At 31.8% G+C, this 23593-nt stretch overlaps 1 protein-coding gene across 1 annotated transcript in view; it reads right to left on the reverse strand.

The window, feature by feature from the left end:
- The window catches only part of LOC129225276 (dual oxidase maturation factor 2-like), a 211224-nt gene extending 189431 nt beyond the window's left edge, over positions 1-21793 (reverse strand). The window contains exons 1-2 of the mRNA XM_054859862.1: positions 21341-21793; positions 8401-8590 (exon numbers count right to left, since the gene is read on the reverse strand). Coding sequence (XP_054715837.1) covers positions 8401-8568 — 168 coding nt within the window. The 5' untranslated portion in view covers positions 8569-8590; positions 21341-21793. The remainder of the gene's footprint in view (positions 1-8400; positions 8591-21340) is intronic.
- Between the last annotated feature and the right edge of the window lie 1800 nt (positions 21794-23593).

The following is a 23593-nucleotide window of genomic DNA, read 5'->3' on the forward strand; positions in this document are numbered from 1 at the left end:
ATTTTGTAAAACGGCTGATTCGATTACCACTGATTCAATTGTCCGACACTCAGTGTAATTCGACTCGTAGAAAAATATTTGCTCTTAAAAATTGTAAGCACATCCTCATTGTCACTTTTCATCGTTTCATAATTTCGAATTTTTAGAAACATTTCAAAAGAACTGGTGCAGTTATTAAAATATACAGTAAATTAAAAAATGCTTTTGGTAATCACTTTTAAAGTATCAAAACTCGAAGATTAAAAAAATGGATATAAGGTGAGACTAAAACTTTATAGTAAAAATAATGATGAAAAATACATAAAATATTTTTTACTTCTTTTTTTTATAGAAACTGTTTTAATCATTCTTTTTTTACGAAAATAGTCCACAAAACTTTTATTTCAGTACTAGAAAAGCCCGTCAAGGTATGACGGACGGGGTGAAAATTGCTTCTACTTTTGAACGAAGCAATAGCCTGTTTGGTGACATTTTGATAGATGTAATTTTAAACCCTCACTCCAGCGGATTAACTCTAATCTCCAGTGGATAGCGTTAATTTTTGACCACTTTTTCGATTCTTCAGTCCCTAAAATTACTATCTTACAAGTAAAACAGTTAAGTTACCGGATCCAGTTCAGTATTGCCGAAATAAAGCATTCCTTGCATGTCAAACGTTACCAAAAAATATCATCAAATAATCGATCATTTGCTATTATGTATATGAGGATTATTTAAAAAATAACTTTGACGTCACTAACCAAATCTCCACTGAAGCCCTTGTGAACGGACGCACATTAACATAAACCTTTGCATCAGAAGGTGATTAAACATATTTAATAATCTCTCTTACCAAATATATTTTATCAGATTTTTGTTTCTCCAGATCTTTAGACTCAATTATAACACTAAACTTGTTTCTCAAAGTGAAAATTATTTTTTTCATCCTAAAAAATTGATAACCTATATTTTAGCATAAGTAATCGAAAGCACCTGCTACAGCCCGTTGTCGCACGTCAAAAGGAATATCTGTGTTAAAAGAAAAAGTTACTTGTTCACCGCCAGTAAGCGCGTGATGTGTGTGTTAAGAGCTAACCACGATGATTTGCCCTTTCATTAAGATGAATATAATGAATGAATTTACAAGAGACCGTTTAGAAAATTTTATGCATATGTTTCAAGCGCATTTTTCTTTTTTTTTTTTTTTTCCTAAAAAAGAACGCAAAGACGGAACGACCCTGAAAGGAGGTTGGAAAGAAAGACCCTTTCAAGGTCACGCGAGGGTTTTAATTACACGGTTCACGGCTGCAAAATTAATTACTTCTCAGTGATTGTCTTTTGAATCCATGAGTAAATCATCTTCAAAGAACATTTTAGACATGAGCTATACAAGATGAGAAACGGTTTAGACATGGGAGATAGGAGGAATGTAATTTACTGTGAATTATGAACCACGTAAATATTATGTATAATTCTAAGTAATTAGCTTTTAAGTAATTAGTTCCAGTAATACATGTTCTACAACTAGTTCTACTAAATTTTGTTCTGCTACAATCTGCTAATGTTGTACGAAACCAATTTTATCGACAGTTACTGAAAATTGAGTAATGGTCTACTTTTTTTTTGGCGAAGTTTAACTTTTTTATCTTAATTTATTCTCAGAGATTTTCCGCTGCAAACGAAGCTAAACCATCCTTCTAACAATGTTTTAAACATAGGCAGTAGGTGGAGAATACAAAAATTTACCGTGAATTATAAACTACACAATTATTGTTCAAAACGTTCTTAGTAATGACCAACTAGTTCCACTTGTATTTAACAATTAGTTTTACTGAATGGTATTTTGCTGCAATCTGCTAAACTTGGAGTGTAACTTAACCGATTTTACTGACCGTTAGTAACAAAAAAGTAGTGGACTTGTAATAATTTTTATCAAAATTTCACCTTTAATTCTAACAACATTTTAGACATTAACAACAGGAGGAATATAATTTACTAGGAATGGGGTAGTTTCCAAAATTTTAAAAGTACTTTTTTCTGAAAGAGCATGCTTAAAAGCATAGGATCTGACCACTTTTTAAATAATTTGTTTAAGTTTAATATTTAAAAAAAAAAATACTTTAATCGGTGCGCTTTCATGGTTTACGCTTCTGCCGATTACATCACAAATGATGAAATACCATTCACTGTTGCCATTCACAGAGCAAAATATTTAATCCGCATCTTTACTCACGTGCATTGGCAACGATATGGTTGATAGAGCGTAGAGCGCAATATTTAATTCCCTTCTTGATTATCATAACGTGGAAACGCGGTAGAAAGATGCGCCAAAGTGCATCATTCGTGACGTCATAAAGACCACGCCTTGTTTGAAAAATCGAAAGTTTAAAAAAAATTAACTAAAAAATAACTGTTGGGAAAATGAAAGTATTTTCTGGGTCCATCTTATTTTTTTTTTTTTTGCTTATTCTATCAATTTCAGTGACTAAAAGTAGTACTTTTGACTGAAGGAAACAATCCCATTATGAATCACACAAATTTTCTAAAATAACTCTTTGTACTGTCTAATTAGTTCCAGTAATTTTCGCTAAGTAAGCAGTTCTGGTAAGTGGTGTTTTACAACAACCTGCTAATATTATAGAGTAACTTAACCAATTTTACTAATTGTTAGTAGAAGATTAATGGAAATGATCCATTTTTAATGAAAATTTCACTTTCAATCATAACTATTTCTCATAGATTTTCTTTGGCTTACCAGACTAGATCATGTATGCTTCATCATTTCATACATGAATTGTAGAAGATATACAATTCGCTATAAATAATGAACATTAAAACTGTTAGAAAAAAATCTCATATCAGAGAAAAAATTTCTTCCAGTTCCAGTAATTGTTTTCAACAACTAGTTCTGTTACAATCTACTAAAACTGTAGTGTAGCGTAAGAAAATTCTGTGGCCAAAAAGAATAAAGGATTTATACATTTTTTCGATGAAGGTTTTAGTTCTTGATTATTCTGTGGATTTGATTGGCTTTACGATAAGAGTTTTATTGAAAAATATATGAAATGCAAAATGTTGTTTTGTTTAGTAAAGAAGGACGATAAAAATGTGTTCATAATAAGAAATACATAATAGTTGGATTATGCACCTGAATAAATATAAATTTACTTTAATGCTTCTGAATATGTTATGAAGATAAAGCAGTTCACTATGTGAACACTCCCTATTGTGAACAACCCAATATTCTGAACACGTTTTAATGTCTCGGTGAATACATATGCAATATCCAGCCTCCCTCTATTATAACCACTTCTATAATCCGAAAACTTTTCTTTTGTTCCATGAGTGTTCAGACAGAGAGGTTCTACTGTATTGTATTATTTTTCCCTTTTTTGGGGGGGGGGGGGGGGTATGCCATAACTTTTTTAATACTTCAGCGAACTTCAGTACTAAGGCACCATTTTAATCATTTTTTCGCAACCATTGGCTTAAAAGGAAACAAACAAATTACATTTTGGTTGTTTTTCGAAAAATTACGCTTAAACATACTTAATTTTACACTAAAGCAAACTATTGAATTCTCGCTGTCGGTGCATGCTTTGCATGGGTCATCTGGAAGTATGTAGCATTTAGAATAAATCTAATCAAGCTACTGAAATTTCTATTTTTTTTTTTTCGATTTATATTGAAGCAGTTAGGATAAGAACTTGATGGCTGTATTTATATCTACCAAATACTTTTTTTATTTAAAAAACAGTTAACTTTAAATAGTTTTTAAACAAGGTAGTCAAAGGAGTGGAAAGGATACTGCAGTAGAGTTTAAATAGTGGAAGATCAAAATCGCTTGAAAAGAAAATGGAAAAAAGAAATTTTATAGCAAGAAATTTTATGTCATGAAATTTAAAACACTAAACGCAGCATTCTAATAACTATTATAAATATAAAAAGCGTTCATAGTTGAACTTAGGATGCACGAAAAGTTTCGAAACAAAAAGAACTTAAAAATATTTTAATAACGCTCGACATTTTTCACATTACGGATGGGAAGACAGGCGGGAGCAAGTGTTTTAAAACTATTGTGAATCCAAAAACAAAACTCTTGAAATGATAATCGTTATTAAGAGTTATGTTTTGGAAAAACTTATATATATATATATATATATATATATATATATATATATATATATATATATATATATATATATATATATATATATATACTAATTATATGCACCCTTGGCACTATTATCTAGCCTGTTAACAAGTATTTGATCTTATAAAAAAATTTTTTTAATAAATGTTTAAAAAATGTGTTGCAAGATATAAAAGATATAGATTTTGAATACTGCCATTATTGAAAAATTGTCTTCAGAGGGGAAAAATAATCTGCGACGTACGTCACCTGTCACCCTACTTTCTGCTATGGGGACTTGTACTATCCCTTGCACCAGCGCAGATTATAGGTTCTCCTACAATCTGTACAGGTTACCTCGAAATTTTTAATTTCGGCTCTTATATTTCTTTGCTTCTCATTGATTCTAATGTAAAAAAAAAAATCATTGTTCTGGCAGTTATTTTAAACCTATAATTTAATATTAAACTAATATCGAAAAGCTAGTGACAAAAGACTTTGGCAAGTAATCAAGAAATAATATTATTAATAAATAACAATCAACTCTTACTCTAAAATGACACTGAAGGAATTTTCAATGTCAAATGCAGACAGCGTAAGAATTTGTCTCGTTTTGTCATTGACACAAATTTCTCTACGCGCGCAATTACAGCTGCTAAAATTTGTGTCAAGTGATTACGTGTTTGGATATATGATATGATTTTTTTAAATCAAAAGCTAAACAAAACAACGTGCGATGTTGTTTACCTAAAAGAATGTGGTGCATATTTCCCTCAATTGCATTGCTTATTAATTTGGATCAAAATGTTATCACCAACTGACAAATTAATTTTTTTTTATTAACTAAAATAAGCTCTAAACTAACGGGAAAAGAAAGCAAGGAGAGTAATTTCGAAATTAATTTAAGGAATCAATAAATAAACACCTGATAAAGATGATATCATGAAATGATCGATTCTTTAGTAGAAAAAGTATACATTGCCTAAGAAATGGTGAATAAGTTGTGAAATTGTTAGGAATGACTCATAAGGAAACATTCCTTGTTGAAATCAAACAAAATGTGAAATCATTTTTTTTAAATTACCTGTACAAAAACAACTTATAATGAACAAATAAAAATATTTTCGTCATAACTTTGTTTTCTGGTATTAAATTTTCACCGAATGCTAAACGTTTGCTATTCTTTAACTCGCTTGCTAGCAATCCACAAATTACTGTTGTTCCTAACAAGTAATTATTCATGAAATTAACGAATAGTTTGTTCTTGGTTTTGAGAAAACAAGCAGAAAATGTAGACACAATGCAGAAAAACAGCAACTCCCGGTTACAGCAAAAACAAAGTACCAATTTAATCAATCGCAATTTCTTGTCTATAGACGAGACTAAGAACCAAACCCCAGGACCATTTGTAAATCACCAATTTTTCACATTCTTGCAACAGTTTCTGGTGAATCTTTAATCCTTTAATCCACCTCGTTGCTACCCTGAACTGAGACGAGGGAATTGAAATTCTTGTGATTATTAGACCTAGGTGGTTGCAGCTCTTTAATACTATTTAGACGACGTATTGCAGCTCTTTTGTGTTATTGAGACGAGGATTTTTTTGAGCAACAGATATTTTGAGACGTGAAGGTAGTAGCTCTTTAGGTTATTAAGATAAAGGAATGTAGTTCTTTAGAGTTATTAAGATGAGTGAACTGTAGCTTTTTAAGGTTTCGCTCTATCTTTCTCTTCAGGGTTATTGAGATGATCAGAGAATCTTTTACTCTAGGGTTGTAGCTATTCAGGTATATTGAAAATTGAAACATTTTTTGGGCTTTGGAGATTAGGGAATTGCAGCTTTTATGGCTATTGCCTCCAGGAGTGTGTAGTTTCTTTAGTGTTGTTGTGATGTTGGGATCGTAACTCTTTAAGGTTATTTAGAAGAAGAAATTGTAACTCTTTAAGACTCTTTAGGCGACGTATTGCATCTCTTTTGAGTTATTGAGACGAGGATTGTTTTGAGCAACAGATATTTTGAGACGTGAAGGCAGTAACTCTTTAGGTTACAGAAAAACCTGTAAAGTTGACCAGCCTTGTAAGTTGACCACCTGTCTATGTTGACCGCTTTTGTCAGGAACGGAACTAGTCCTATGTCAGATAAAGAAGGAAAACCTCTGTAACTTGACCACCTCTCTATCTTGACCACCTGTCTATCTTGACCACTAATGTACGCTAAATTTGGTTTGGAGTATTGTAAAAAACCCTTTGTAAGTTGACCACTTGGTTATTTTTTAAAACTTTCTTCAGCAAATTATTTTGTTATTTATTTTTTTATAATTTTTTTTTTTTTTGATAAATTTCCAAAAATGTTTTTAATGCTTTGATGACAGACTAGCATTTTACTAACTAAACAGCAGCATAAAGCTTATGCTGCTCTTAATTCTCCAAACTTGTTTTTCATTTGTTGTTCTATTTGAGATAGCTTTTTGTACTCTGTTCAATGAAAATAGGTGTCAGTAGAAAAGTTCAAAATCTTTTCTTTCAGTCGCAATATGTTGTGGCAACACAGGAATTGAGCTAAAAAGAGTAAGCCCGGATCTATACATTTTAAGCTTCCCCGCAACAAAATATATAGGGCCCCTCCCTAGTGGCCAGCAGTGTCTATTTGTAAAGTGAATAAGTCTTAGTGCTAGTTTTTTTCGATTTTTTTTTTCAATTACTAGGGCCGTTAGCCCCTTTAAGGACGCAGGCTCCTCGCACTGCGGGCACGCAGATCTGAACCTGCTAATGAGTAAATTTACATGTTTCTGGTGCAAGGGATTAAGAGATATGACATTTTAATTTTGCCTTTATGAACTGGGAGAGTTGCGCTTATAGCTCTTTGTGCTATAAGATGTACAAAAAATGCTTGAAAAAGAAAGTTAGTTGAACTTGAGATTAATAAAAAGTATGAAATATTATATTAAAATTAATTGAAAATAGAGATAGCCAGAGAAAATTAGCCGGCTCATATGGAATTTCTAAAACTACAATGTCTAATATAGTTAAAAACAAGGAAAAAATAACAAAATTATTTGAATAGTATTTTTAATTATTGTTTCAGTTCCACTAATGTTAAACAATGGAAGTGAGTTGAACAGAAAGAATAAGGGTGAATTACTCAAAAAATGAATACATGGTGCAAGAAATGACAAAAAAGAAAAAAAATCATTACCGTCCTTTATAAGTTGACCACCAAAGTACTGCACCGCGAGTGGTCAACTTACACAGGTTTCACGTATTAAGATAAAGGAATGGTAGTTCTTTAGGGTTATTGAGATGAGTGAACTGTAGCTCTTGAAGGTTTCGCTCTATCTTTCTCTTCAGGGTTATTGAGATGATCATAGAATCTTTTACTCGAGGGTTGTAACTATTCATGGTTATTGAAAATTGAAACATTTTTTGGGCTTTTGAGACTAGGGAATTGCAGTTTTTATGGCTATTGCGTCCAGGAGTGTGTAATTTCTTTAGTGTTATTGAAATGTCGGGATCGTAACTCTTTAAGGTTATTTAGAAGAAGGAATTGTAACTCTTTAAGTGTTGTTGAGACGAGAAACATATAGCTCTTTAGTGTTATTGAGAAGGAGAAATTTGCGCTTTTATGAGACGAAGAGATCTTTACCGTTTTTAAGACGAGGAGTGCGTTACCCTTAAGTTATTGATACGTAGGTGTTGCAGCTTTAGGCGTTGCTCATTAGGAGGAATTGTGTAAACTTTTCAGGGTTTCTGAGACCAGAGATTTGTAGCTCTTTAGGGTAATTGAGATGGGGTTGTATCTTTTATTGTATTGTTGAGACGAGATAATTGTAGCTCTTTAGATTTACTGAGACAAGGACTGAGTAGCTCCTTAGAGATACGGAGTAGTAGTTGTAGCTTTTTATATATATATAGGGTTGTGTTGAGAGGAAATTGTTGCAACTGTGATAGTTCTTAGTGTAATAAAGACAAAGGACTTATACGGCTATTGAGACAAGGAGAGTGTCAGGCGTGAATCATAGGAGGTGAGGGGGGAGATATGGGGCTCGAGAACATCCTTTAATGACTACAGATAGGTTAACGCTTAATCCTTGGAGACTATTACTTCGGAAAATTTTTAACAGATTCTCCTATTTATGCAGAAAAATGACTCTTATGATCTCCATGCATTCTGAAAATGAACCCCTTCTAAAATAGAGTCTAAATCTGCCCTTGAGTTCCTTGGCATTTTGTTAGACACAATAAAATGGGAGATCGATTTTTTTTTTTTTAAAGGATGAAATCTGACTTGCCTCTTTTCGTATTCCCGGGAAGACGATGAGGAACGCCACGAAGAGGGTGGAGAATGAGACGTAGATGAGCACATTCCGGACGTCCTCGGTGACGGGGGTCCGGTTGGCGAAAGTGTAGAGGGTGGGGCCGCCGTCGCTTCGGAACGCGTCGAACCAGCCTCTCAGCATCTCGTTGACGACTCCGGAAACACTGAAATACGTCAAAAAATGAATCAGTTACAAATTTTGATCAAAAAAAAAAACTATTATTTATTGTAATTTTAAAGCATGTGTTAACTTTGTACAACTTCACATTTTCTTACCAGTTCATCTTGTTAAAAAAATTTCACTTTAAAAGAAACTGTAGTAGAAATTGTCTGCCGTGTGCAAGTAGAGGGCAGTAACTGCAATTTTTTTTTTTTTTTTTTTTTTTGCATTTTCGTCATCTTTGTACGTTAGCTTTACTGTATAAGCTTGCTTATTTGGTTTCTGCTGAAAAAAAGCGCAAAAATGAGGTCTAATTTTAACATTTCCCTATTCGCAACTCCAGAGTTCGAATACGCTACCTTGCGGTGATTAAGAATACTAAAGAAAAAGGTAAAACATTCCGTTCCACGTGTCTTCTTTGGGGAAAATTACAGGCTTCAGACAGTTTGTGGTGTAGTGTAATTTCACAGGAATAGAAAAGAAAATCCCACAAACACGATGAAAAATTACTGTCATTCATTAAGCTTCAAAGTAAGTTATAAGTTAAAGTGTCTGTTCGTTTTACCTTTTTCATCCGCCACTAGACAGTGGCTGCAGCGCCCCCTATAGTTTACTGAAGTTGCAAATTGTTAGTATTGAATCCAAAACGCATTTCTCGAAATGTCTCGAAAAACTCATTTCTGCAGATACTGCCGTTTACGTGCCCACGGCAGTGGTACTCTCTGCTGTAAAGATTATTATATCAGATTTATACGTTATTTGATAATGTAAGTTGGCATCACTGTACATAGTAGGGATGTGTCGTTCCTGAACAAACGGGTCAAAAAGAACGAATCTTTAAAATGAACGGATCCGTTCGTTCACCTAAAAAAATGAACGATCGTTCTTTTGAACGGTGAGCAGTTTGGAACATTGTATTGATGCATTTGTGATAAAATAGCATTTTTTTATAATTACATTCATCTTCAAATTTTTAACTCTTAATCAATTTCGAATTTCCCTTTTCTCAGTACAGTACAATATATTCATTTCAATCCATTTTACTTTTTGTTTTATTCATTCTTTTTCTTTAACCGTTGCAGTTCATTTGCAATTTTCCAATGCATCCATTAGTAATGTTTTCTGTAACTTGTTTGGGCTACTACCAAAAGGGGCCCGGCGACATAACTGACAAGGGGCCCGCATTGCCTCTCTGCAGCCCTGCATCCTATGTAAGTGGTAGAATCAGGGCTGTATACAAAGGGTAGGTTTTTAGGGTTTAAACTCTTTCTCGAAATTATGCAAAACCATTACAAAAAAACTCGTTTCACTGCATATTTTTTGCCGAAAAAAAATTATTATTAATATTTTATTTTTATTTATCTATTTTTCAATTTTTTACTTTAAAAAAATAATTGCAGAAATGCACAAACTCTGTTTTATCTGCAGTATTTATTTTCATTGTAGTTATTGCGAACATCATTTCATACAAAACAATAGTGTTTCGTAAAGATTTTGAACTCTTTACGCTAACAACTTCTATAATCTACGCATCAAACGATTTCAACTTCAGATGTGCCAAGCTCTATATTTAATATATTTTATAAGTGCCAAAATATATGAATAAAATAACTATTACTTCGAACGCGCCTATATGAGCACACGCATCACTTCTTTTGATTTTTTAAAAAGGTGTAAAATATTCAACTGGAGTGAAGTTACGTGGTGTTACACATCAGATTTTTCTTCATTTAATATATACCACATCTTTTACATTCGCTCATGTTAATGTCCTTAAAGTAACACCCTTTCATTTAAACAACTTGACGTAACAAAAGTCAATAGAATATACAATTTTTTTTTTTTTTTTTTGATAATTTTCACGAAACATGTGTTTGGCAAAACCCTCCAGAAACAAAAATCTGGCTACAGCCCTGGGAAGAATAGTTTAAGGGGTCTAAGGAACTTTAACCTTCAAAATTTTAGATTTTCTGGGAAAAATATATGTTATGCATAATTCAACTCTGAACAATTTTATACCTTATTTATTACCATATCCAAAAAAACTTTTCAAGTTATCGTAAAAATGTTTCAACTTTCCCCATAGAGATTAATGTTTACAACAGTTGTTTAAGCCTCTTTTTCTCAGGTACCGGTTTCTCATTTTGCGTGCATGATATCTCAAAACGTTTATTATGTATTTCCGTAAAACTTTTCATGCATGTTTGTCTGAATTATTTTTATGATCTGAACTTAAATTTTAACTAAAAATGAAAGTAAATATCAATTTTAAAAAATATTTTCACCCAAAATTTTGATATTAACTTATAAAATTTCAAAAATAAATTAAATAATTTAAAAAAAAAAGAATTAAAATTCAGATCGTAAAAGTAAACCAAACATGCATTAAAAGTTTTACGGAAATTTGTTAGAAACTTTCTGAGATATCACTCACGCAAAACGCGAAATCTGAGAAAACGCAACCTGAGAAAAAGAGACTTAAACAGCTGCCGTTAACATAAATCTCTATAGGGAAAGTACAGTGAAACCTCCGAATAGCGGACAGTCAAGGGACCAGAAGTTTTGTCCGTTATTGGGAGGTGTCCGCTATTAGGAGGAACTACTTAATTTACCTTTTTCAAAATGGGCTGTTGTTCCCTTTGTAGAACACAATCGGAACAATTGCGAAAGGTTTACTACATTTTACGTCAAGTGTAATTAATCTGTTTTTTCTTAATAAAGGTATACTGACAGCACACATTTGTCTTAAAAAGCATTTAATCAATTAAAGTAATCAGTTAAAACAGTTTGACATCTCTTTTTTTGCATTACCAACGGCGGCGATTCGGCGGAGCAACCCCCCTTTCCCCCACACACTTTTTATGGCTAATTTATTTATTTTATCTCGAGTATCGCTATTGCATGATTGACAGTTGGCAATATGACCTTGAATATGGGCAAATCTTTTTCATGTCTAAAAATTAAACAACCCAACGAAACCACGGCGCCATAAAGCCGACTACTACCGGCGCCGGTCAGCTCAATTGCATCTCCCGAGAGCCCTAGTTAGAAAAAGCGTCCAGTTTCCTCTTTTTTATCTTAACTTTTAAACAGTTATTGTGTACAAAATTCATTAAAATCTTAAGAAAAACGTACGTTAATTGTTAGACTGACATCAGTTTTCACTTATCTGCTTCAATACTCTCAAAACTAGCCGTTACAAAATTATGACTTTTTTCTCTTTTTCAAAGCAAAAAGTACCATGCCTTTTAGTTCTTTTTTTTTCTGCCCCCAACTTTTAAACCCCAATCGCTGCGTCTGCCCATTACCACCCTTTTAATTCCAAGAAACAGTGATAAGGAAATGACGGGGGGGGGGGGGATATCAGCTGTGGGAGGATGAAAAACTTTGAAAGCCAAGCAGTTATTAAGATATTCTGTGAAAAGAAAAAAAAAAACGGAAGTGCTACGATCGCAAGGAAACTTTTTTGTGAAATAACTGTCCGTTATTCGGAGTGTCCGTTATTCAGAGTGAATTACATGGAATGGCCTACATTGAGGGACTGCGACTTGCAAAAATGTCCGTTAATTAGAGGTGTCCGTTATTCGGGAGTGTCCGTTAAGGGAGGTTTCACTGTATATGCATTTTTTGGTTAACTTGAAAAGTCTTTTTCGTATGGTAATAAATTAGGTATCAAATTGTTCAGAATTAAATTAGGCATAACATATATATATTTTAGAAAGTCGAACATTTTGAAGGTTAAAGATCATTAGATCCCTTAATTCCTTGCAAATCATTTTTACAGTTACTTCTTAATTTTTAAAAATTGTGCAAAGATTTAGATTTTTTCTTCTGTTTTATGTCAATAGGTTCAATGATACCGTTGAAATATGAATTGGGTATAAAAAATAGAGAATGTATGAATCACTGTTAACCCCGGACGGCTGTAATCTGTTTAACTCCCAGGAAAGGTATTCAGCCTTGGTGATGGACAATTATAATAGTCCTAATTCAGTAAAACTTATCAATAAGTGAAACAGTTAACGTAGTTTTAAAACGTGCAAGTTGAATATTTCATCATAAGTGAAACCTGGATCAAAGTTTGAATTCAAAGGTAACATTTTTTTTTTTGCTTGAATAAGTTGACTTAAAGCCCAAACAGGAGTTAACGTTATTATTAGTGACTGTTATTTAATTTATAAATCGAAACTGAACAAATGATGAAAAATATGAAACAAAATTAAAATTTCTTATTTTAATGAAGGAAAAATAAACTAAGTTAATTTACCATTAAACTACGTTAAAAGCATTGAGTTTATAATTTTGTATAAAAGTGTAATATAAATCGTCACCTTTCGGACTATCATACATTTGAAGAAATAGAGCAAACCCAGGCACAATTTTATAACGAAAATCAAATCTAAATCTTTTTAAATTTCAAAAAAAAAAAAAAAAAAAAATCAGCGAAAAAAAAAAAAAAAAAAGAAAGAAAAGAAAAGAAAAAAAAAAGAAAAAAGAAAAAAAAAAAAGAAAATGTCAGACTTAAAAATAACTCTGTGACAAAGACCCATTTCCTTAAATCAGAAGAAAAGTTTCGCTTTAAACTACAAAACAAGCATACTAATTTGGTCTCAAGGTTACGTCTTAATGTTTTATTTCTAAGAATTAAACAGAAAGGAAATGGGGTCGTTTCCAAAATTTTAAAAGTATTTTTTTCTGAAAGAGCATGCTCAGTCCATGTTTTTTTTTTTTTTTTTTTTTTTGGTTATTCTATCAATTTCAGTGGCAAAAAGTACTACTTTTGACTGAAGAAAACAACCCCATTGTTTAAAAGATTAAATGACATCTACAGTTACAAATTTAGAAGCAAAAACATATCGTGTTTATTCGAAAGTGAGATTTTAATTTTGACTTTTAGAAAAACGGAAATAACACATTTCATTTCATTTTCACTGCTTTACGGTAAAAACTTCTTTCACAAGAAGGAACTGGAAGAATTTTTCAGATTATTTTTCGTTTTTTTTTTTTTTTGGGGGGGGGGGGAGGGTGGTGCACATCAAAACGGTTCAAGCAACACAATACATGAACATGATTGTCAAGTAAACAGGCACATTATTTCCTTTATCGTTTCCTTTTGAAACGGTATGAAAGATGCTAACTCATCAAAAAAAAAAAAAAAATATATTGTGAAACCTTATTTTAAAAAAAAAAAACTTTTATAAAGAAGTATTTTTTAGTTTTATAGTCATAATTTTTTCTACTGCGATATTGTAACTTTAAAGAAATTATGATTACTTATGTTGAATAAATGACGATGAAGCATTATATGCATAGCAATTCGTACGCGAATGTGTTAATGTTAAATATTATAGTCAGATTTCATATCTAGTTTCGTACATACTAATATTTCAAAACAACTTAATGTATATTATTTCTGTTAGTACAGAGCGGAAACCCAATTTCCCCAATATACATATTACAAGATATGAATAAATGTCTTCGAAAACTTTAAATCAAGTCATCACAGCCTTAGCATAATTTCTACTCAAAGCAAATTCAAAATAATAAAAATAATAATAATAATAACAAACAAATAAATAAATAAATAAGTTTAAAAATTCATAAAAGTTAATTTTGGTCATAAAATCAAAAATTACGCATAAAAAAACATTAAATTCATTCCCAAGCAAATTCGAATTTTCTAACTTGGTACACACAGTCATTATAAAGAAAAATACGAAATGCAATCCGCGTAAAGAAAACATTTCATTATTGTGAAGTTGTTTTCCCGTGATTTTTTAATTTTAGATCCTATAAAATTCCGAAAGTTGTGAGCAAAAATCGTGAGCCTAGTTAAATGTGGGTACTAGAACTTCCGCATAAACAGTATTAGAAAATTCTGTAGCGTAAGCAGGTGTGCAAATTTATTTATTATAGATTTGAAAACTTTATTTTCTTAAGAAAATGGTGCACAGGACAGGAAAAGAAATGAAGTGAAATTTCAACATAAAAAACAAATTGAAAAGGCGCCTAAAATTGAAGTGATGAAAAAAAATACCACTGAAAAGAAAAAGTACTGGCTCAAATATTTTCTACACGAAAAATCGCGTAAATTTGTCAGTTCATAAGTTTTCCCATGTAATTAATCAAACCACACTGGTCAAATGTCCTGCAGGTATTAAATAAATCTTTACTAATGATAAAGCTGAAAATCTGTATGTCTGGATCTCTAGATGTCTGTTACGCACATAGCGCCTCTACTTTTCGGCTGATTTTCATGAAATTAGGCATAAAATTAGTTCGTAGCTTAGGGGTGAGAACCTCAAAGCAAATTTTCGAATATTCGATTTTATACTTTTCCTATTCCAATTTTAAGAACATTTAATCGAGCAAATTATCATAACACGGACGAGTAAATTATCATATCATGGATGAGTAAATTATCATAACGTGGACGAGCAAATTATCATAACACGGGCGAGCAAATTAACATAGCATATTGGCGAGAAATTCATCATCCATTATTTGTAAATGTACAGGCGAATCCAATGACATTTTAATTTTCTGCTACGGGCAAAGCCGTGCGGGTACCGTTAGGAAAAACGTAAAGCGAATAGTCTACATTGCATTATTAGCTGCGAAACAATCCTTAAACGCGCACACAAATTGCTATAATACTATATTCATCAAGTTCTTTATTAAATATTTCCCAAACCCTAGTCGTCGGAACACAACCCTGTAAATGGACTTTTTCCTTCCGTTTAGGCAAATGCCAAAAAGTTGACGAACAGGTGCCGCCGAGACTCCCTCTCGAATGGAATGACAGAATCGTCATCTCTAGAACGCCGGTGCGACAAGATAAGTGTTTCGACCACATGAACGTCTTGTTGTTTTTGCTTTGAACTCTTTAAGAACTACCAAATGCTAAAATATTGCTACATGTATTAATTAGAAACATTTGGCTTGAATCGCGGAAAATGGTATTTCTTGATGTTAATAACTCATTTTAACTCGTCTTAAAAAGTTGTCAAAATTTTAATAATTCAAAAAGAATGTAGGTATAGTTGAAATTATGAATATGTATTCTATCATTAACAGACGATAAAATAACAGATTTTTTAAAAAATACTAAGCACTTTTCATAATGCACTCAAAAGGACAAAATAACTTTTCTGAGTCAGAAAGGACAATTTTAGCATTCCTGAATTTTTCCATTATTCCAAGAAAAAGAGTTAACAAACGAAGAAAAGTGCGGCTCAAGCCATGTAGAAAATGTTTTATCACTGTCTAGCTTTCAATCATAAATTTGAGTGTTGAAACATGCATATTTTTCTTAATGGGAAAGTTTGGTTTGAAATGCCTTGAGCGCACTTTTCTTCGTTTGTGAAGTCTTTTTCTTGGAATAATTGAAAACTACAGGAATACTAAAATTGTCCTTTCTGACCCAGAAAAGTTATTTTGACCTTTTGAATGCATTATGAAAAGTGCTTAATATTTTTTAAAAAAAATCTGTTATTTTAAAGTTTTTGTTTTCAAACAAAATTTTATTTTAGAATTTAACTTTTTAGCGGTAAGTTGTATCTTAAGATTAAATCAAATTATTTAATGAAATTCCGAAGTCTCTAACTAGTCTAGTTGCAGAAATATAAGCAAAAGAATGGTTCACTACATACTTTTGTGATAAAGATCCTAATATGTCTCTTTACTTTGCCCCGTCAATTTTATTAGCCCCGTTAAATTTCATTCTTGCTCCAGAGAAGCCTTGATTCAAAATTTTCATTATGATTACTATTAACATTACTGTTCTTTGGCAGCAAAATTTGTAACAATCGGTTTTATATTTAAACACTTGATGGGAAAATTTCATGAAATTTGCTGTTTTTCATCCTAACCGAAATAATTATTTTATTTTAGAATTTTAATTTTTCAGCGTTAAGTCGTACCTTAAGATTAAGCAAATCACTTAGTGAAATTTTGAAGCCTTTAAGTGATCTAGTTGTTGAGATATAAGCAAAAGCTCAGGTTTTTCCGTGACAATCAGGCCAAGTATAATAAAAGTGCTTGATAAAAATAGGAAGCTGCTACACCATACCATTTTGATTCCACTTGAACAGTGTGAAAAACAAGTAAATAACTGATTATAACAAAATGAAATAGAACGCCATAATCTTTCAAATAATCTGTATATTTTTTATGCTTTGATGATTTAGCGTACGATAGAAGAATTTTTAATCGTATCCTTTTTGAAATTAAAGTTTTAGATAAATGTGAAAGAGTCCCACACATTTTCAATAAACCAAATAATATCACTTTTCTCCACCTTCAAAATAAACATGCATTTAGTTTTAAAACAACAAAAGGAAAAAAAAATTGAATTTTATGCTCCCTAAATAAACGGATTTTTTTTTAAATGAAGGTGATTGCTGACCATAAATAATATTTAAAAAATTGAAAAAAGGTTTCATTTGTGCTGTAGCAAGTAGCTGAGTACCAACTGTATTTCAAAATGCACTATTGACATATATGAAGAAATGCGCGCTTATGCGGTATGAATGTCGCACATAAAATTATTTTTTAAATTTAGTTCAATTTAAAGTTTTTGAACTAATAATATAAATTCAAAAAATTATTTCAATAAAAAAATAGTTTTTTAAATGTATGTAGAAAAAATAAAATAATTAAAAATACATTTTCTTTAAGCTTAAAAACAGAAAGAAAAAATTAAAAATAGTTTACAAAAATTTGTAAATAAATGGTGAAATGTAATGGCTTTTTGGGATTGAAAAGGGGTCCCCCTTTCATTCATGTGTAAACATAAAAAAGTTAAATTTCAATACCTTAAAACAAAAGTTATAAGTAGAAACGGCTGCACTGCTAAATCTTATTTTGCATGTATTTTACGTATGGAGTTGTTCTAAACTTATGCATAAGAAAAGTCATATTAGTAGAGCAGTAGTAAATAACAGTACATCATAAAATCATCTTTGAATTTTTGCTTTTGTCAATTCAAAGTTATTTATCATCGCAGATACTTATTTTTTACAATTGCTCGGTCTGCTACCCGGTATTAGCAGAGTACACACAGACAAAATATGACCGAGTATCGAGCATAAACTGAGTCCTGGACACGATTCTAGTTTCCATTATTCTTATACATGAACCACAAATATGTATTTATAAAATTTTAGAATAAAGAAAATATAAAATTTAAATTATTTACAACGTTTTATAACGATGTTTAAGTATTTTAACGGATTTTAAAATATCTATAGAATATGCTAAACAAGAACCCTTAAAAAATCTCTGTTTCAGTAAAAAGTACATTTTTAATGACATTTATGCTAAAATATTAAGCTCTATAGTACGGATGAGATACTTCGTAGAGTAAAAACTTCTGACAAATATTTAGTTAAAGATTGCTGAATTAAGGCGATAAGGGGCTTTCAGGTAAGTAAAAAATTGGTAAAACAAACAGTTTTTTTATTCATTGTATTTCTAAAGACTAAACCTTTAGCTGCACCATTAAAAAAAATGAATCGGTGGAAAACTGGCGAAGTTATGACACTTTTTATGGGAGAAACGCCCCTTTTTTACCAAAAAATGCATATAAAAATGCTTAAGTAAAAAATGCAAATAATGTTTTAATATTTAATACTAATACCATTTCAAATGAATCATAAGACCTTATTTGTGGTGAATTTGTATCAAAAATTAAATTGTTTATTCATTAATGAAATTTATAACAGTAAAACAGAAAATGTTGATTTTCACAAATCCTTATTTTCGACATAATTACAAACTCAAACTGTTCCTTAGAAACGAATTATTACTTAAATTTACTGAAAATTTTATATTAAAGTATTTAAGTGGTTTGTTAATATTTTATTGTGAAAGATTTTCTGTTTGGTTAGTTTTGTGGTGTATATTTGCTATATTTTATTGAAATATGAACATATTTTACCAAAAATGTCTAGTTATTGCCTTTTTTTACATTATTTATTTTTACCACAAAATTTTGAAAAAGTGATTCCAACATCCTATTTTTGGTTGTTTTACATATTATATTTAGCTAGTATTTTATAATTTTTATGAAATTTCATTCGCAAGGCGTAATATGACAAAAGCGTTATAAAATCTAATTTTAAATTAAAATAAATTAAATTTTAAAATAATTCAATGAAATTTTATATTTGAGTTGGTATTAACATCATGTAACTATGCAGAAAATGTCAAAGAAATTCATTAAAAAATACTTTTAAAAAAAATTGAAACCCCTGTATCGCCTTAAAAGTAAGATAAATGACTGAGCGTTTTTAATATTGACAAACTGTAACATGTGTACCGGCATCAGCAACATAGGTATACCGGCACAAAAATAGTAGTACCTTCATAAATATACCAGTTTTTTTTTTTTTTTTTTTTAAATTTTAGGAGAGTATTTAGGTTTCAAGTTCTGTTGCTTCATGTGTAAAGTTGAAACTTAATCCATACAAATCAGACCACTCAACAAGCAAGATAATTTCAAAAATCTCAAAGATGAACTTGATAAAATCATTTAGGTAGAAACATAAACCATACAACACTTTTAAAAATACAGTCGGACCTCCATATATCGAAGTAGCAAATTGCCGGGAAAAAATTCGATATATAGAAATTTCGATATATAGAAACGATCTGTTTTTATCATAAAAATCTCCTAAAACATTAAAATTAAAGCTCATTTTCGTGCATGAAACCCAACTGCTAATTTAAAGGAGCATCGGATCAAATGAAAGTTAATAATTAAAAATTTAACAGAAATTACATTTTTGCTCCTTCATACACCTTCATTCTTCGGAAATTCAACTTGAACCGCCACATTAGGGGATTTTCGTGTTAACAATGTCATCGAGAGAAAAGTAAAAAATCAATCTACTTAACTTGAATGATTTTTACTGAAGCTAAAAAGAGTAGGAACGATAATCAACAGACAAAAGGGATAACTTGACACTGATTTTACAATGTTACTGGTTGCAACTAAGATTTGAAATAAACTTGGGGGAATGTAAGAACTCCAGAACGGAACAACGACCTATCTACACACCCTTGAACCCCCTATTCCTTATGAATTTCGTAGCAACCTTTAGTGATCATAGTTTTCTCCGCTAACCTTCATTTTTCATAAGACAAACAGTCTAAAGTGGAAAAAAAACCTACGAATGTCTAGAGAATGATATAGAGACTTTTTCGATAGATAGAAACAATTTTTCTATGTAGTGAACATACAAATTTGCTAGGATTTCGATATATAGAAACTTTCGATATATGGAAGTTCGATATACGGAGGTCCGACTGTACAAGATTAAAATCCAGGTACAAAATTCAAAATACTCAAAATATAAAAAATGCTTTAAAAAAACCCCTAAAATTCAAATTTTAAAAATTTTAAATTTTGGAAATCTAAAAGCTAGAAGCATATAGTAAGAAATGTCGCGCTCTCCAGCATAAATAGTAGCAAGCATCACCTCTTTGCTGTGATTCAGTTGTAGTCTCTGCCAGACAAATAGGTAAGACATGTTCAACATCCAAAATGAACGCAATAGCAAATAAAATGAGAAACGCCCACATTGCAGTGGAGAGTATGTTAGAAAGGAAGTCCTTTGAGGCTTTCAGAGAGATAAATAAATAGTTGAATGCTTTTAATAAACAAACTACTGTAACGTGCATACTACACAAATACACAGGCATGAAAACGATGATTAATAAATGAGTTAATACCAACATATTTTTATTTATTTTTTGATTTTAAGAGAGCATTTACATTCAAAATGTAAACAAAAGTAAATCGAATGTTAAGTGAATATCTGGCAGTGGAGAGTAAGCAAGAGAAGAAATCGTCAGAGCGGCTTGCAGAGAGATGAATAAATCACTGAATGTTTGTGATTAACAAACAACTACAACGTGCATACCGGCATTGACTACACAAGTATACCGGCATGAAAACGATGATAAATAAATGAATTAATCCCAACATATTTTTATTTATTTTTTGACTTTAAGAGATCATTTACATTCAAAATGCAAACAAAAGTAAATCGAATGTTAAGTGAACATCTGGTAGTGGAGAGTAAGTAAGAGAAGAAATCGTCAGCGGCTTGCAGAGAGACAAATAAATCACAGAATGTTTGTGATTGACAAACAACTACAACGTGCATACCGGCATTGACTACACAAATATACCGGCATGAAAACGATGATAAATAAACGAACTATGCCCAAAATATTTTTAATTATTTATTTTTATTATTGTTATTATTTTTTTAACTTTAAAAGAGGGTTTACCGGCATTAAAACAACGTTAAATTATGAATATAACCAGTTTTTTTTTTTTACATTAACTAAGAGAGTATTCACATTAAAAATGTAAAAAAAAAGTTTTAAAAAATGCATAAGGCCCACCGGGCAGTGGAAAGTATGTAAGAGAAGAAGGCTTGCTGAGAGACGAATAAATTATTGAATGTTTGTGATTAACAAACAACTGTAAAGTGTATACCGGAGTGAACGATACAAATCTAATGGCATGAAAACGGTGATAAACAAACGAATTGTACCCAAAATATTTTTATTTATTTATTTTTTATAACTTTTTTTTCTTTTTTTTAACTTTAAGAGAGTATTTACCGGCATTAAAACGATAATAAATTATGAATAAAATCACTTTTTTTTCTTAACATTAACTAAAAGAGGACATTCAAAATGTAAACAAAAGTAAAAAAAGAAAATGAATATGCCCCACCTGGCAATACAAAGTATGTAAGAGTCGAAGTCGTCTGCTGCTTGCAGATGAGAGACGAGAGCTGAAGATGCGGGGCGAGAGAACAAGAGAAGATGGTCAGCACACCCCCAGACGATCGAAGACGAACTAAACCCTCTGGAGAAAGTGACGCGGGGATGATAAATGCCGAACCTTACTATAAACACACAACTCTCGTTTCTGACATACTTCCTTCCAGCGACCTTCACACAGATCCTACGAAATTTGTCGACAAGTTAGGGAACCGAGGATTGGGGTCAAGGACCAGACCGGCAGTGACGTCACGGTTTGTTGTCACTCCGGATAGAGTGGTCTCCCCAGCGCGGGCGCTGTTCGATGGCCGAATGGTCGTAAAGGGCCCCGCTGTTGCAAGGGCAACACGTGCTCGCGCGTGGCTATTCGGGGATTCTCGCGCGCTCCCGACGCATGCGCGGATGGCAGGGGTATTTCCCAACGGAACGCAAAACGATGAGGAGACAGAACGGGAAAGTTGCTCAGAGCAACGGAAGACGGGATGCCGGTAGGAGAAAGCTCTCTTTCTCTGGTTTTCCCCCCACTTTCTTTACTTCATTGAATCAGTTTTGACCTTTACACGAACCGTCCAGCAAAATTATCTTTTAAATCAGCAAAAACTTCTAGTATTCACAGAAATACAACAAAAACTTAAGCTCCTCACCAGACTAATATTTTTTTTCCTTTTTAGGACTCTTTAATTATTCTATTTTTTACAGTAGCGATCGACAAAGTCGTTTTTTTTTTTTTTTTTGTATGTGCTCCGTTTCATTTAATCCGTTCTTTTAAATGAACTCGTTCATTTGAGCAACTTCGTTCCCTAAAAAAGTTGTGGTTATATCCAGTAATGTTCCTATCAATTTTTCTAAAGGTTTACTCAGAGTAACCCATTACGTACAATATGTGTATGCGATCCAAAATATGTCATAATAGGAAATTTTTAAAAGTTATACGCTATATGTCTAAAAAAATGTTTGAGAGTATAAGGCGTATATGGAGACACCCTAACCCCTATGGGAACACCACTGATCTATGAGAGAGTTACTCACGTACATTGAAATTTGAAAATGTTTCATTGGTTTTGTTATATTCTTTTAGGTAAAAGCAACTCAAATTACTTAACAGTAAGAAAATGTATGAATAAAATTTTAATCAAAAACTATTTTATTTAGTTTTAAATGAATAATTCAATTTCATTTTGTGAGCTATTTCTCGGTAATTAAGTGGAAATATACCATCTGTTTTCGATTCCAAAAGTCACAGGTTTGATTCCTGTATGGTACAAAATTAAATGGTTACATTTTATGTAATAAAAGTTTTAAAAAATTTACGTGACGTACAAAAAATTTGCAAAATTGATATTTTTAAAAAATCAATAAAAAATCGCCGAATAGGTGATAATGAAACAAAAAGGATTTTTTATTTGACAAATAAAAGCAATACCAGAATACCTAAAAAAAGAAAGAAACTAAATGATACAAAGAGAACTATATGAAATAAATATCGTTCAAAAGAACGACCTTTAATTTTTTAGGAGATCGTACTGCATCGTTCATTTTAAGGAATCGGTCTTTTAGCCCCTTTCGTTCATGAGCGACACATCTCTAATTTACAGCAGATGCCGGTAGGAAACTTACTATGAGCAAGCTTCCCCCTCTCGTTCCCTCATTGAACTAATTTTGGTCTTTACACACCGTTTAGAATACATTAAGGGGTCTAAGGACTGTTAACCTTCAAAATTTTCGATTTTTTGGGAAAAAATATATGTTATACATAATTTAGTTCTGAACAATTTAATACCTATTTCATTAACATACACTAAAAACTTTTCGAGTTATCGATCGATATTTCAGCCTCGTTTAATTAATGTTGGCAGTGGCGTACATGGCACCCCCGCAGCGCGGATGGGAGGGGCGCAGAAGTATGAGGGCGCACGCTCTGAAAAAATAACACTATGCTAAAGTTTTTTTAAAAAATCGCATGGTGGGGGTGCACTTCTAAATCTTGAAGGGGGGGGGGGGGCGGGTACGCCGAAGTATCTGTAGGCTACTGAATGTTGGTATTAACAGGCACCATCCAGGAGAAATTAAATAGAAATACGGTGAAGTCTCAAGTTACGCGAGGGATGCGTTCCAAAACCACTCGCGTAAGTCGAAATTTCGCGGTGTGAAAAAGGGTCTGTACACGACCTTTTGATTAACCTTAACAATTATTCTTGGTACG

This window comes from Uloborus diversus, chromosome 6 (assembly GCF_026930045.1).
Source record: "Uloborus diversus isolate 005 chromosome 6, Udiv.v.3.1, whole genome shotgun sequence".
Taxonomy (NCBI): domain Eukaryota; kingdom Metazoa; phylum Arthropoda; class Arachnida; order Araneae; family Uloboridae; genus Uloborus; species Uloborus diversus.